Source organism: Salvelinus namaycush, chromosome 26 (genome assembly GCF_016432855.1).
Source record: "Salvelinus namaycush isolate Seneca chromosome 26, SaNama_1.0, whole genome shotgun sequence".
Classification (NCBI taxonomy): Eukaryota; Metazoa; Chordata; class Actinopteri; order Salmoniformes; family Salmonidae; genus Salvelinus; species Salvelinus namaycush.
The window spans coordinates 35516783-35533807 of record NC_052332.1 but is presented as its reverse complement, the minus strand read 5'-3'; the positions used below and the strand labels follow the sequence as shown (position 1 = coordinate 35533807).

At 40.5% G+C, this 17025-nt stretch overlaps 1 protein-coding gene across 1 annotated transcript; it reads left to right on the top strand.

Moving 5' to 3' along the window:
* The first annotated feature begins 14412 nt into the window (after positions 1-14412).
* LOC120020915 (alpha-2Db adrenergic receptor-like) lies at positions 14413-15660 on the top strand. The gene has a single exon (XM_038964536.1). The coding sequence runs from the start codon at positions 14413-14415 to the stop codon at positions 15658-15660; it is 1248 nt and encodes a 415-aa protein (XP_038820464.1).
* The last annotated feature ends 1365 nt before the right edge of the window (positions 15661-17025 follow it).

Here is a 17025-nt window from a genome sequence, read left to right as displayed (position 1 = left end):
AAAGGTTGTATCTTATACAATATCTCTTTGATATGACAATATGTAATCATGACTAAAACAAAATGCCCACTGGGCACACCATGTCATTTCAATGTGGAGAATTGGGTAATATTTGGTAGATTTGTTGATCAATGAGATTCCAACCTATTTTCACCCACTCAAAAAAACAGACAATAGTTTGTTGAATTCCCAATGTGTTATTACTATGCTTTCAACCATCTAAAAGCACAACAAAATTCCAATGGGATACAATGTCAGGTATTTTGTTTATTTATTTATTTAACAACTTAATGTGTTATCACTGTGCTTCATCTAATAGCACAACCAAATGTCCTGGATTGTAGTTGAGATTACATTAAAGTACATGGTGCAAGTGATCAATGCTGGTGCATTACATGGTGCAAGTGATCAATGCTGTTTGAGACTCGGTGTAGAGACCCACGACCCTGAACATACATGCTTTCTATATTTACATAAGAAGACATTGACTGTTACAGTAACCTCAACATGTGGCCATGGATGTGTTACTCATGTTACGGTAGAATAAATACTGTTACATTAGTTTGTAAGATAGCTTTAACATTAGGCTATTTACTGTTTCACAAAAGTAATATTGAATTGTGTTTTGTTGACAAGGAGATGTATCTACTGCTTGGATATTTAGATCTGAGCCACTGGCTTAATCCTTTAATTTTATTTCTGCTTGAGATGGAGACACGAATCCAACCTATAATTTGTTAACTTGTAGACAAGTTAATAGACTATTTTCCGTATTGCAAAAGTGATATTGAATTGTGTTTGGTTGTTAACGCAGCCAAATATCAACATTTGAAGGAGATGTTTCTTCTGCTTGAATAGCTCCATCTGTACCACTGACGCTGGCTTTAACTCCAGTTTGTCTACAAATTAATTATTTATATGTTGGATTCACGTCTCCATTTCAACCAAAAATTTAAGTTAAATAATAGGACTAAGTCAAATCAAACTTTAAATTATAAATTCAGTTTTATTTGATTTAACCTTTCTAGCTCAGGGGTTCCGCTAGCGGAACACCCACAACATTCCACTGAAAAGGCAGCGCGCGAAATTCAAAAATATATTTTTAGAAATATTTAACTTTCACACATTAACAAGTCCAATACAGCAAATGAAAGATAAAAATCTTGTTAATCTACCCATGGTGTCCGATTTCAAAAATGATTTACAGTGAAAGCACAACATATGATTATGTTAGGTCAGAGCCAAGTCAGAAACACACACAGCCATTTTTTCAGCCAACAATAGGAGTTAGAAAAAGCAGAAATATAGTTAAAATGAATCACTAACCTTTGATTATCTTCATCAGATGACAGTCATAGGACATCATGTTATACATGTATTGTGTGTTTTGTTCGATAATGTGCATATATATATATATATATTAAAACAAATCTCAGTTTACATTGGCACGTTACGTGCAGTAATGTTTTGATTCCAAAACATCCGGTGATTTTGCAGAAATACTCATAATAAACATTGATAAAAGATGCAAGTGTTATTCACAGAATTAAAGATAAACTTATCGTCTATGCAACCGCTGTGTCAGATTTCAAAAAAAACTTTACGGATAAAGAATAATCTGAGAACGGCGCTCAGAGCACAATCCAGCCAAAGAAATAGCCGCCATTTTGGCGTCAACAGAAGCTACAAAAACACTATAAATATTCACTTACCTTCGAATAACTTCATCAGAAGGCACTCCCAGGATTCCCAGTTCGACAATAAATGACTGATTTGTTCCATAAAGCCCATCATTTAGCCACTTGTTGTTAGCATGTTCAGCCCAGTAATCCATTTTCATGACGCACGAGCAATCCCTCCAGACAAAAACTCAAAAAGTTCCGTTACAGGTCGTAGAAACAAGTCAAATGATGTATGCAATCCATATTTAGGATGTTTTTAACATTAATCATCAATAAGGATCCAACCGGAGAATTTCATTGTCTGAAGAAAGAGCATTGGAACGAGAGCACTCTCTCTCGTGAGCGCGCACAATGAGACCGAGAATTTCTGCAGACCACTCAGTAAAATAGCTCCTATGAGCCCCTCCTTTATAGTAGAATCATATAACCAGAATCTAAAGACGGTGACATCTAGTGGAAGCCCTAGGAAGTGTTTGCTCATCCATAACTAAAAGGGATATCATTTGGCACTGTTTTGAAAATCGAGTTCTCACTTCCTGTTTGGATTTCTTCTCAGGTTTTTGTCTGCCATATGAGTTCTGTTATACTTACAGACATAATTCAAACAGTTTTAGAGACTTCAGAGTGTTTTCTATACAATAGTAATAATAATATGCATGTATTACCTTCTGGGACAGAGTAGGAGGAAATTCAGTTTGGGCACGCAATTCGTCCAAAGTGAAAATGCTGCCCCCTGTCCCGAACAGGTTTTTAATCCTTTTCTTTAACTTTGATTTTTACTTGCGAGGGAGACGTGAATCCAACATATTTATTATTGACTTGTAGATGCCATTTAGAAATCAACTGAAGCTTGAAACCGCAGGCCTACAGTATATGTACTGTCAATTTTTAGTTGAATCCTGGGCTGAATTTAAACAATAGCTGTTGATGACTTCCCAAATGCTATATAGGCCTGAATAGCATCAATGATGATATATGATTGATCAAATATGGTTCCATTTCATTTGCTCTGTTTAACCTACCCTTTAGAATAACTTTGAGAGCAACAGTGAATCTATTAAGTGGATTTCTCAATTATCATTCTCACAATAGCACATTGTTTATAGTCAGTGACAAATATCAAAGCTAGGCTGGGCAATACCACAATAATGTGGTTAAAATTGTACCCTAAAAACAACAGATTACTTCTTTCAAATCCAATGTATTTTCCTCCTAGATCACACGTCACAATGCGTTGACAAATTAAGTTGAAACAAATTTGATTTAACCAGTTTGTACCCCGTGGGTACTTTACATATGCTGCTAGGCTTGCACAGGAAATACAAACACTTCCCGGGAATGCAACTGTACAGCCTCTGCTATTATTTTCATCCTCCATCCGTGTCTCTCTTTTCAGCCTGCCTCTTGGTCTCTCTGTCTGTGCTTTCCTCGCCCTGCTGCTTCTCGGATCAAAGGGACTCAATGGATTCTTCAGCCTGGCTCTGTCTGTAGCTGCTGTGACAGTGAATGAAATCACAAGCAGGATTCAGCATTGCCAAAAGAACAAAAACAGCTTATGGATGTGAAAAGCATACAAAGAGATTCCTGAAATATCCTCGCAGGAGACACCGCCAAAGCAGTCTTTAATGCACACGAGGGCGGGGGGTTGAGAGACTAACGTTGCTGGGTCTGTGAAAGGGCAGACATGTTGTTCGTAGGTGGCAAAGAAAGGGAATATTGAGATCAGTCCTGTTCATTCATATTACTCTTATCACCATAGTTCAGTTTGAATACTTTATGAATACCTGTGTAGTACCCTACCGTATTCAACATCTGTCTTGTGAAAGTGGTGAATTTGCTTAAATTGTTTGTTAGACTTTATGAGGCTGATAAGAAACGGGTCTCCTGTAAAACGTGGCCTGTCTGCAGGAAAAGATAACTCTGGTTTTCAAAATATTAATATTCCAGCGCATTGTCATCTCATTTACTATTTCAAGTCTTAAGTGTCAGACTGATAAGCTTGCAGTCAACTAAATCAGTTCTGAAGGCTGAGTGTAAGCCGTTTCTACTTTATGTGGTCATACAATCTTAATTGCTTGGGATTGATTAAACTCTGCCCCCGTATCTCTGTCTCTCTCACACACACACACACACACACACACACACACACACACACACACACACACACACACACACACACACACACACACACACACACACACACACACACACACACACACACACACACACGACATTAACCTTCGTTCTCCTTATAGAGGGGTGACGGCAGTATGGATGGTTCAATGCAGAGATGATTGAAAACATTAGAGTAAAGCAAATGTTGTTTGTTTAATTCAGCTCAGACACTCATTGTACTCTGAGTATCTGATACTGTGTATTGTAATAACAAGGCCAGCTCTTACCATTAAGCAACCTATGTTTTTTATTTCATTACATTTTTTAGGAACTCAATCGGGGTCTCAACTTACAATTGAGAGTAAGAATAGTAGAATACACAAGGTGCCAGTTTTTGACATTGGTTGTGCATCAGCAGTTTTTCTCTTGTTATGTCAGTCACTGACAGTGACTCAATTAGCCCATGTCAGCTAACATCTTTTAGATTGGTTAGTCTAGCCAGCTATCTAAACTTGTAGTAAACATTTCGCTTAGGGCCCCCAAAAGGCCCTGACTACAAACAGTAATGTCACCATAGCCAGTGTTTATGACACGTGATGTAGTGATGGGTCTTTCGAGTACAAGCGGCTCTTTTTGAACAGATGTTTTTGGTGAACGTCAGGAAGCGAATCGCATCTGTGAAAGAGACATTTATTTGGCTCCCTGATTTGCACACTGCTACCACTGCTGCTTGATGAGCTCTAGACCACCATTATAAGTCATAAAACATTATCTGTAGATAAATTATGAAACGTTATCTGGTAATTCCTCTCTCCAGGAACAATAGGTAGGGTGGAGAGAGACTCATTCTGGTCCACGTTAACTTTTGCAAGCAATTTAATTCCATCTGGTAAAAAAAAAAATGTTTAACTCACATTTCACGATCTGACAAAATGATAGGCAACTTTTTAGGCTTAACCTTAGAAATGTTATATTTTAATGTTTTTGTATGAAATTTCAGCACTACTGAACAAAGAGCCTTTTAGGAGCCAAATGAACAGCTCATTTAGGTGAGTGGAGTTAAAATATCAGGCTCATCGAAAAAGACTCAGAATGCCCATCACTAATGTGGCCTGCTACTCATCCATCTGGCCCGGTAAACCACTCATGCCATGGATAACATCTGAAGCAGGTTGAAGAGTGGTGCCATATGATCTCTTCATTAGAGAGGAACTGACACTCCTCGGCGGTTGTGTACACACAGTCATCCGTTCTGGACTACCTTTGTAGGTTTCCATTCTCTGTTATTTGGGTTCTGTTGTGTCCACTGGAGATGTGCATTATTCAAAATTATAAACTGGGTGGTTTGAGCCCAGAATGCTGATTGGCTGACAGCCAGCCGTCGTATATCAGACCGTATTCCATGGGTATGACAAAACATGTATTTTTACTGTTCTATTTATGATGGTAACCACTTTATAATAGCAATAAGGCACCTCGTGGGTTTGTGGTATATTGCTAATATACCACGCCTAAGGGCTGTATCCAGGCACTCCGCTTTGCGTCGTGCCTAAGAACAGCCCTTAGCCATGGTATATTGGCCATATACAGTGGCTTGCGAAAGTATTCACCCCCTTGGCATTTTTCCTATTTTGTTGCCTTACAACCTGTGATTAAAATAGATTCTGGGGGGGGGTTGTATCATTTGATTTACACAACATGAAGAATCAAAATATTTTTAGGGGTGAAACAAGAAATAAGACAAAAAAACTGAACTTGAGTGTGCATAACTATTCACCCCCCCAAAGTCAATACTTTGTAAAGCCACCTTTTGAAGCAATTACAGCTGCAAGTCTCTTGGGATATGTCTCTATAAGCTTGGCACATCTAGCCACTGGGATTTTGCCCATTCTTCAAGGCAAAACTGCTCCAGCTCCATCAAGTTGGATGGGTTTCGCTGGTGTACTGCAATCTTTAAGTCATACCACAGACTCTCAATTGGATTGAGGTCAGGGCTTTGACTAGGCCATTCCAAGACATTTAAATGTTTCTCCTTAAACCACTCGAGTGTTGCTTTAGCAGTATGCTTAGGGTCATTGTCCTGCTGGAAGGGGAACCTCTGTCCCAGTCTCAAATCTCTGGAAGACTGAAACAGGTTTCCCTCAAGAATTTCCCTGTATTTAGCGCCATCCATCATTCCTTCAATTCTGACCAGTTTCCCAGTCCCTGGCGATGATACTGCCACCACCATGCTTTACTGTGGGGATGGTGTTCTCGGGGTGATTGATCATTTTCCTTGATGGCCAAACAGCTTCGTTTTAGTCTCATCTGAGACTTGGGGAGTCTCCCACATGCCTTTTGGCGAACACTAAACGCTATATATTTGCTTATATTTTTCTTTAAGCAAGGTTTTTTTCTAGCCACTCTTCCTTAAGCCCAGCTTTGTGGAGTACATCTTAAAGGGGTATGGACAGATAATCCAATCTCCACTGTCGAGCTTTGCAGCTCCTTCAGGGTTATCTTTGGTCTCTTTCTTGCCTCTCTGATTAATGCCCTCCTTGCCTGGTTCGTGAGTTTTGGTGGGCAGCCCTCTCTTGGCAGGTTTGTTGTGGTGCCATATTACTTCAATTTTTTAATAATGGTGCTCCGCGGGATGTTCAAAGTTTCTGATATTTTTTTATAACTCAACCCTGACCTGTACTTCTCCATAACCTTTTATTTTATTTAACTAGGCAAGTCAGTTAAGAACAAATTCTTATTTTCAATGACGGGGGTAAACTGCCTTCAGGGGCAGAACAACTGATTTTTTACCTTGTCAGCCCTGGGATTCGATCTTGCAACCTTTTGGTTACAAGTCCAAGTCCACTAGGCTACCTGCCGCCCCAACTTTGTCCCCAACCTGTTTGGAGAGCTCCTTGGTCTTCATGGTGCCGCTTGCTTGGTGGTGCCCCTTGCTTACATTTACATTTACATTTTAGTCATTTAGCAGACGCTCTTATCCAGAGCGACTTACAGTAGAGTGCATACATTTTATTACATTTTACATACTGAGACAAGGATATCCCTACTGGCCAAACCCTCCCTAACCCGGACGACGCTATGCCAATTGTGCGTCGCCCCACGGACCTCCCGGTTGCGGCCGGCTGCGACAGAGCCTGGGCGCGAACCCAGAGACTCTGGTGGCGCAGCTAGCACTGCGATGCAGTGCCCTAGACCACTGCGCCACCCGGGAGGTTAGTGGTGTTGCAGACTCTGTGGACTTTCAGAACAGGTGTATGTATACTGAGATCATGTGACACTTAGATTGCACACAGGTGGACTTTATTTAACTAATTATGTGACTTCTGAAGGTAATTGGTTGCACCAGATCTTATTTAGGGGCTTCATAGCAAAGGATACATATTCACGCACCACTTTTCCATTTAAATTTTTATTTATTTTTTTGAAACAAGATTTTATTTTCATTTCACTTCACCAATTTGGACTATTTTGTGTATGTCCATTACATTAAATCTAAATAAAAGTATATTTAAATTACAGGTTGTAATGGAACAAAATGGGGAAATCGCCAAGGGGGATGAATACTTTTGCAAGGCACTGCACGCCACCCCCTCGAGCCTTATTGCTTAAGTACAGGGCATGCTCTCTTTTAAGTGTAAAAGGAGGCATATGGCACAAGGAAGAACAGGTTTAGAAGGAGCAAAGAGAGGATGGGAAGAGAGGAGTCGGATGAGAGTAATCCAGTCATTGGTAAGACTGTCCCCCGCACACACAACATCCCCTCCAGCTCTGGTTGTTTGATCACCCACATTAAAAGAGTAATTACAAGCACACAACACCAGCAGGGACAGCCTGCCTCCCCCAGCGGTGCTTCACACGCACAAAGGGCATTAACATCCCTCCCAGCCTCTCCACAGTCAGCCTGTTTTTATGGGTGGCACAGGGGACTTAGAACTCCCAGCTCCACCATCCGTGCCTCTCCACAGTCAGCCTGTTTTTATGGGTGGCACAGGGGACTTAGAACTAATGCAGATAACATATAGTGCCAATCCCAAATGGAATAATCATCATCTATATGAAGAGACAATTCAAAAAAATAAAAAATAATATAATTTCCCTCTGCCTCAAGGTCTGTATAGAAAAGCCTTCCTTGACATCCGCATGTGAGTGAAATTACCAACAAGGCCAATAATAACCAATAATTGGTGTTAAAAAATGATGCTATTCAGGAGGGTACTTCACTAGGGTTTTCATAGCACATCCATTTTCTCAATTGCTTAAACTGAAAGAGACAGATGTGGTTGGATAGCATAATAAAGTGTGTTTCCACAGAGCACAGTAACCTTGCAGTAAATAACACTATCATTAAAGACAGCAAGCCAGTTGTATAAAACAACCTCCCTTTGACCTAGTTTCTGTATATGTATTCATTAAGGATCCCCATTATTTCCTGCCAAGGCAGCAGCTACTCTTCCTGGGTCCAAACACATTAAGGCACTTACATCACACACACACACACAAAAAAACAACAACTGTACATTATATAACATTATTACACCACTGCATATCTACAATACAACATGTATAATACCACCATACAACAATATTACAATGTACGTGTGTGTAGATTGCGTGTGCTATGGTGTGTGTGTGCCTGTGTGTGTGTTTATCTCTTCACACGTTTTTCCATAAGGTGTCGTTTGATCTGGGTTTTTTAAATCTGATTTTACACCTTGCATGAGTTACTTGATGTGAAATTGAGTTCCATGTAGTCATGGCTATATGTAGTACTATGCGTTTCCCAGAGTCTGTTTTGGACTTGGGGACTGTGAAGAGACCCCCTGGTGGAATGTCTTGTGGGGTATGCATGAGTGTCTGAGCTGTGTGCTAGTCGTATAAAAAGACAACTCGGTGCTTTCAACATGTCAATACCTCTCACAAAGACAAGTAGTGATGCAGTCAATCTCGCCTCTACTTTGAGCCAGGAGAGATTGACATGCATGTCAATGGGGTTACGTAGCTCTCTGTGTACATTTAAGGGACAGTTGTGCTGCTCTGTTCTGGGCCAACTGTAACTTGCCTATATCCCTCTTTGTGGCACTTGACCATATGACTGGGCAGTAGTCCAGGTGCGACAAAACCAGGGCCTGTAGGACATGTTTTGTTAATAGCAATGTCAAGAAAGCAGAGCAGCGCTTTATTACGGACAGACCTCTCCCCATCTTAGCTACCGTTTCATCAATATGTTTTGACCATTACAGTTTACAATCCAGGGTTACACAACAAGCAGCATTAGTCTCATCAACGTGCTCAATTTCCACATTGTTCATTCCAAGATCTTGGAACAGTACCTCATTAAGCTGGTTGAGAGAATGCGAAGAGTGTACAAAGCTGTCATTAAGGCAAAGGGTGGCTACTGTAAGGTTCTGTATTTATTTTCTTAGTCAACCTTGTGTTCTGTTTCATTGTATCCCTGTTCAACGTAGCCCTGTTTCTTTGTGTTCTTGAACGTAGCCCTGTCTTTCATTTTTGTTCATTGATTTCAACTGTGTTAGTTACTGACCTGGTCTCATCAGCTCCTTATTTAGTTCAGTTCATTCTGTTTGTGCCTTTGTGAGGTATTGTTCGTTTTGACTCTACTAAGCCTTTTCCTATCTCGTTTGTGAGAACCAGTTATAGCCTTCAGTCCTAGTTTGATTCACCTGCCTGTTTGCCTACCTGTGTATGACCATTGGCCTACATTCTGCGAAGGCGAAATAAACACCTGCCGTGCTTTGCGTGTGAATCTACACCTTTTTCTCCCTGAGTATTCATGACAGAATACCTCACAAAGGCACAAACAGAATGAACTGAACTCAATAAGGAGCTGACGAGACCAGGTGAGTAACTAACACAGGTGAAATCAATGAACAAAAATGAAAGACAGGGCTACGTAAAAAAAAATACAAAGAAACAGGGCTACATTCAAGAACACAACGAAACAGAACACAAGGGTCACTAAGAAAATAAATACAGAACCTTACAGCTACTTTGAAGAATCTCAAATATTAAATATATTTTGATTTGTTCAACACTTTTGTGGTTACTACATGATTCTATATGTGTTATTTCATAGTTTTGATGTCTTCACTATTATTCTACAATGTACTTTGACTGGTACTGTACATTGTCCAGCAGCAGATTATGATCAACAATGTCAAAAGCTGCACTGAAGTCTCACAAAACAGCACAAGATTCTTATTATCAATTTATTTCAGCCAATCATCAGTCAGTTGTGTAAGTGCCGTACATGTTGAGTGCCCTTCCCTATAAGCATGCTGAAAGTTAGTTGTTCATTTGTTTACGGTGAAATAGCTTTGTATCTGGTCAAACACCATTTTTTGGGGGTTGGTAGCAGGTTGATTGGTTGGCTGTTTGAGTCAGTTAAAGGTGCTTTGCTATTCTTGGGTAGCAGAATGACTTTTGCTTCCCTCCAGGCCCGAGGGCACACTTTCCTGTAGGTTTAGATTGAAGAGATGACAAAAGTCAGGTACTGGATTCCCACATGTGGTACTTACAGTAATGTAATATTTTCATCCATATCGGGTGAACCGTTTAGAAGTCACAACACTTTTTGAACATAGTCCTCCCATTAAAACCTGTTAAGGCTAGGGGCGCTGTTGTCACTATTTATGCTAATCGTGTAATTTTTGAAACGGCTTCCCACAAAATTCTTGATCGTACAATATGCATATTATTATTATTATTGGATAGAAAACAGTCTATAGTTTCTATAGGAGTTGAAATTTTGTCTCTAAGTGGAACAGAACCCATTCTACAGCAATTTCCCTGACATGGAGTCAGATTTCAGAAATGTTGGCCCCTGATCTGGAGTCAGTTAAAAGGCCACTATTATTGCTATGAGTATACGGACACTGCTTACGTCTTCCCCTGGATGCCTTTACGTGATGACGATTTGAATGGGGTCGATTGCGCGTTCACAGGCACTATAAATTAAAAAACCCTGTAGCTAGCAACTCTTTTCTTGGTGCGTCATGCGGGTGGAGGACACCGACCCGCACCTGTTCCAAGCATTAGTGTTGGGAGTAATCTTTCTCCGGTCATGTTAAGACTCGTTATAGGAGTTAAAAACATCATAAGGTAGTTAATTTAAAGCGTTTTATAGCAATTTATATCCGTTTAGTGCGATTTTGGGACATTTATTTCTGAGACGCTGTGAATCTCTGGGCACGCTTCCAGTTCATCCCGAACGCAGTTGGCATTTCCACATGGCAAGAGGACAGCTTTCCACCAAAAGACGATTAGACCCAAGAAAGGATCCTTTGCCCAAGATACTGATGGAAGAACAGCTCAAAGTAGGACATTTTTATTATGATAAATCGTGTTTCTGTCGAAAAATGTTAGTGGCTTAGGACGCCATGTTTTTTGACGTAGCTTCGCTTGGCGCAAACTGTATTGAAAAGTAAGGATAATTTAAAAAATGTAATTCCGCGATTGTATTAAGAATTAAATTGTCTATCAATCGCTGTCCACCCTATATTTTTTAGTCACGTTTATGAGTATTTATGTATAAGAGTAGATCACTGTCTAATATGGCGCACCAACATTTTCTCACCAGCTGGGCTACTTTTGTCATTGTGTAACCATGATTTTGGTGGCTAAATATGCACATTTTCGAACAAACTGTATATGTATGTTGTAATGTGATGTTACAGGGGTGTCATCTGAAGAATTCTGAGAAGGTTAGTGAAAAAAATAATATATTTTGGCGATGTTTACGTTATCGCTCTCTTTGGCTAGAATCAATGCTGGGCTGCTATGTGCTATGTGCTATGCTAATATAACGATTTATTGTGTTTTCGCTGTAAGACACTTAGAAAATCTGAAATATTGTCTGTATTCACAGGATCTGTGTCTTTCGATTAGTGTATGCTGTGTATTTTTACGAAATGTTTGATGATTAGTAGTTAGGTAAACACGTTGCTCATTGTAATTATTCTAGTCCATTTGTGACGGTGGGTGCAATTGTAAACTATGCCAGCTACCTGAAATATGCACATTTTTCTAACAAAACCTATCCCATACCATAAATATGTTATCAGACTGTCATCTGATGAGTTTTTTTCTTGGTTAGGGGCTATAAATATCTTAGTTTAGCCGAATTGGTGATAGCTACTGGTGTTGGTGGACAAATAAAAGATGGTGGATTATGCTAATGTGTTTTTAGCTAATAGATTTACATCTTTACATATTGTGTCTTCCCTGTAAAACATTTTAAAAATCGGACATGTTGGCTGGATTCACAAGATCTGTGTCTTTCATTAGCTGTATTGGACTTTAATGTGTGAAAGTAAAATATTTAAAAAATATTTTTTTTTTGAATTTCGCGGCACTGGTTTTTCAGTGGGGGTGGGGGGGGAGTGCCGCTAGCGGCACCCCAGTCCTAGACAGGTTAAGGGGACCAAAAGTATTGGGACAAATTCACTTATGTGTATTAAAGTAGTCAAAGTTTAGTATCTGGACCCATATTCCTAGCATGTAATGACTACATCAAGCTTGTGACTCTACAAACTTGTTGGATGCATTTACTGTTTGTGATGGTTGTGTTTCAGATTATTTTGTGCCCAATAGAAATGAATGGCAAAACATGTGTTGTGACATTTTGGATTCACTTTTATTGTAAATAAGACTGTTTCTAAACACTTCTACATTAATGTGGATGCTACCATGATTACAGGTAGTCCTGAATAAATTATTAATAATGGTGAGTGAGAAAGTTACAGATGCTGTAACGGCAGTCTAGCTCTTCCTCCTCCGAGAGAGAAGGATCGGAGGACCAATGTGCAGCGTGGTAAGTTTCCATGATTTAATATACACGAAAACAAGACACTATACAAAATAACAAACAAACTAACCGTCACAGTCCCGTGTGGCACAAACACTGACACAGGAAACAACCACCCACAAAATCCCAACACAAAACAAGCCACCTATATATGATTCTCAATCAGGGACAACGATTGACAGCTGCCTCTGATTGAGAACCATATTAGGCCGAACACAGAAACAGACAAACTAGACACACAACATAGAATGCCCACCCAGCTCACGTCCTGACCAACACTAAAACAAGCAAAACACATAAACACTATGGTCAGCACGTGACAGATGCACAAATATCATCACCCCACCACCCAAAAATGCTAACCTCCCCTGTTATTGTAATGGTGAGAGATTATGTCTTGGGGTATGACATTTGTGCGTCTAACTTTCTCATTTTATTCAGGACTATCCGTAATCATGGTAGATTCCACATTAATGTAGATGTTTTTGGAAACATATTCTATTCTTATTTAAAATTAACTCCAAAATGACACAATGCATTATTTACCATTAATTTCTATTGGGCACAAAATTATCGGACACACAACCAAAACAAACAGAAAAAGTATCAAAGTTTCAGAATTCTAGGAACATGAGTCCAAATACTAAACGTTTGACTACTTTAATACACATAAGTGAATTTGTCCCAATACTTTTGGTCCCCTAAAATGAGGGGACAGTGTACAAAAAGTGCTGTAATTTCTAAACGGTTCACCCGACATGGATGAAAATGCCCTCAAGTTAAAGCTGACAGTCTGCACTTTAACCTCATAGTCACGTTATAAGTGCTGGAGTAGAGACAAAACAACAAAAAATCTGTCACTATCCCAATAGTTCTGTAGCTCACCGCATATGTATCGACATATCAAAATATCAGGTGGCTTGGTCATCATCATGTTTCATAGTGAATACAAGTGTCATAGTTAAAGTGTGTGTGTGTGTGTGACACAACAAACTATTAGCTGGTTGGCTGTGGGGCAGAATTACAAATTATTTGAGCCTCCAGGCTTCAGATAATGCAGTTCTAATTAAATGTGTATTTTATTATTGATCGAATTAACTGAACGCACCGCGTTTGACAATTAACGTTATGTTAGCTTCTAAAGATAACTGGAACATTTGCACAGATTTCCAAACGGTGATGTTGTGTTCATTTGACAATAAATTCACCTGTCTTGACTGCCATTACTACCCTATTCCCATGGTTTAATTATGTGCGTAATTGCGCAGTAACCGCCCCCCATCTCTCTCTCTCTCTCTCTCTCTCTCTCTCTCTCTCTCTCTCTCTCTCTCTCTCTCTCTCTCTCCCTCTCTCTCTCTCTCTCCCTCTCTCCGAACTGACATTCCTCTCCACTCTAGCATGAACGCGGCCAATGCGCAACGACCAGATTAAAGTAGGAACTTCAGGCTACCATCTGACCCTGGTTTCTTGGACTGCCGTCGTACGCGAGGGAACCATACATTCAAATCATTTTTCCTTGCACAAATACAAACTGTAGAGCGTGGCCAGGCATTGTTGGAGTCGCGGGCAACCTTGTGCGTACGCACTAAAAACAAAACACTGCAGGATGTTACTTCTCCTGGTCATTCCGTCTGTGATTTCGATTGAACAGTGATGTTTCCACATAATGAGTCAACTGTTTAGATGAAAATTACTACTTTGATCAAATTGCGCAATTTGCGACCGTCGCCTTGTGTATCTCTGCTTGGAATGCATGAGGAGAATGGGGAGGAACAGACGTGTCTATCCAGAATGGATATAACCCCAACAACTTTTGCCGCAGCGAACTCATCAGAGGATACTAATGGCACGAGTGCCCAAAGACCTCTGCCTCACTCCCAGAGCGTGGCCGTCTTCATCGTGTTCCTGGTCACCGTTATCATTCTGGTGACAATCGTAGGGAATGTACTTGTTGTGGTGGCCGTTTTCACCAGCCGCGCGCTCCGTGCGCCGCAGAATCTCTTCCTTGTCTCTTTGGCATCGGCAGATATATTAGTGGCCACCTTGGTCATCCCTTTCTCCCTCGCCAACGAGATCATGGGTTACTGGTACTTTGGCAGCACCTGGTGCGCCTTCTACTTGGCCCTTGACGTCCTCTTCTGCACGTCCTCCATAGTGCACCTCTGTGCCATAAGTCTGGACAGGTACTGGTCTGTAACCAAAGCTGTTAGCTACAATCGGAAGAGGACGCCCAAGCGTATTAAGTGTATGATCACCGTGGTCTGGGTCATATCAGCAGTCATCTCTTTTCCACCGTTACTTATGACCAAACACGACGAGCATGAGTGCTTGCTCAACAACGAAACATGGTATATTCTCTCGTCTTGTCTGGTATCATTTTTCGCCCCGGGACTAATCATGATTCTGGTGTATTGTAAAATATATAAAGTGGCCAAGCAGCGCGCATCAACTGTGTTTGCAGCAAAGAACGGAACGGAGAGACAGCCTTCGCAGTCGGAGACGTGCTTCGTGCCCAGGAGGAAGTTTGAGGTGGAGAGCCCCAGCAGCCCCAGTTTAGGTGGCCACATGCGGAAAGGAGAGCTCGATGATATTGACCTGGAGGAGAGCTGCGTCGCCGACAGCAAACCCAAGAACTGTCTCTTCTCCAAGAGAGGGAAAGTGGAGGGCGCAAACACTTTCCCAAAACAGAGTTGCCGCGTGTCATGGGCTTCAAACCGCAACGCGAAGCTCTCTCAGGAGCAAAAGATTAGACAGATGTCACTGTCAAAGACCAAACTGGCGCAGATGCGTGAAAAGCGCTTTACGTTTGTCCTTGCAGTGGTGATGGGGGTGTTTGTACTCTGCTGGTTCCCATTCTTTTTTACATACAGTCTGCACGCAATATGCAGAGATTGTTGCCCAATTCCGGATGCTCTCTTTAATCTGTTTTTCTGGATTGGTTACTGTAACAGTTCAGTGAATCCTATCATTTATACAATATTTAATCGCGATTTTCGGAGATCTTTCAAGAAGATCATTTGCCAGACTTCACACACATAGGTTTACAAAAAAAAATGTATCTCTCTCTATATATGTGTGCGTGTGGGTAAGCTCTGTTGCGTTTAGTATCTGTACTTATGAGACGTGTAAAACGTGTTTGTAGAATACTGTGATGAGATTCTAAAATAATAATAATTTAATGTCATGTAAAAAATGGACTTCAAATTTAATGAGTTTGTAACCGTCAGATGGTGTTTCTGTGGACTTGAATGCATCAGGTTACAAATCGGCATAATTTATTTAAAAAAATATATATATATCAGTATACAATCTACATATTAGAAAAGCATGAGTCAGACTACACTGTTATGTTTCTCCATGTTGTTAATCACATTTCGCAGTGTTCTGTTATCAATACATTAAAGGGCTTTTGATGTAAAGAGGCAATGAATTACTTGTTACTCTCTGAGACATCTAACCTAATATAGCAGGCATAAAAAAAGATATCTGAAACTAGATCCCCTACATACTGGTCTTGACGAGAAGAAAAAAAACTGTCAGGGGTGGTTCACTTCTGCACTGTTCAACCAATCCAGTAAATGTGGAGGAGGAGTTAAGATGGAGTGTTGCCTTATTATGGTCCAAAAGCAGAAGTCATGTCAAAGGCTCTCTTTCCATTTCACCTGAAACGGAACATCCAATTTGTTGGACCCAGCAGAGGCTAGAGACAAAAACAGTACAGTAGGACGATAGGCAGAAACTGCTTCTCCAAAATAAATCCCTGATCACACAATCAAATCTAGGTTGTGCCTTTAGATTTCAAGAAAATGAACTACTAAGGAATCATTTTTGAATTCTCTCATTGACTTCTCAAACCCCAAACCCCGGCCTGGTCGGTTTGGTCTGTTTCGCAAGTGTTCCCATAAGTCTCGCGATGTTGCACCTCTAAGTTTGGAAACTCTGTACTAGAGACAATGTCTTAAGTAGGTGAACATGTTATTACTCTTGTGAAAGTGACAAGGGTACACGTTTTGTCATTTTTGTAAAAACCTACTTTATATCAAAGGAGTGCCTTTGATTTGACAGCCTCTTCTGCCAACTTCTGTCTGTAACTTCCGGACAGATTGAGCTACAGACTAGTATGACCCCTCTATGGAAAGATGAAACTCATGTCGGTTGTTTTGCTCTAGGACGCCCACAAATCAAAATCAAATGTATTTATATAGCCCTTCTTACATCAGCTGATATATCAAAGTGCTGTACAGAAACCCAGCCTAAAACCCCAAATAGCAAGCAATGCAGGTGTAGAAGCATGGTGTCTAGGAAAAACTCCCTAGAAAGGCCAAAACCTAAGAAGAAACCTAGAGAGGAACCAGGCTATGAGGGGTGGCCAGTCCTTTTCTGGCTGTGCCGGGTGGAGATTAT

Excerpts from the sequence above, each read along its gene's own strand:
- LOC120020915 (XM_038964536.1), top strand. The coding sequence starts at position 14,413 with ATGGATATAACCCCAACAACTTTTGCCGCAGCGAACTCATCAGAGGAT.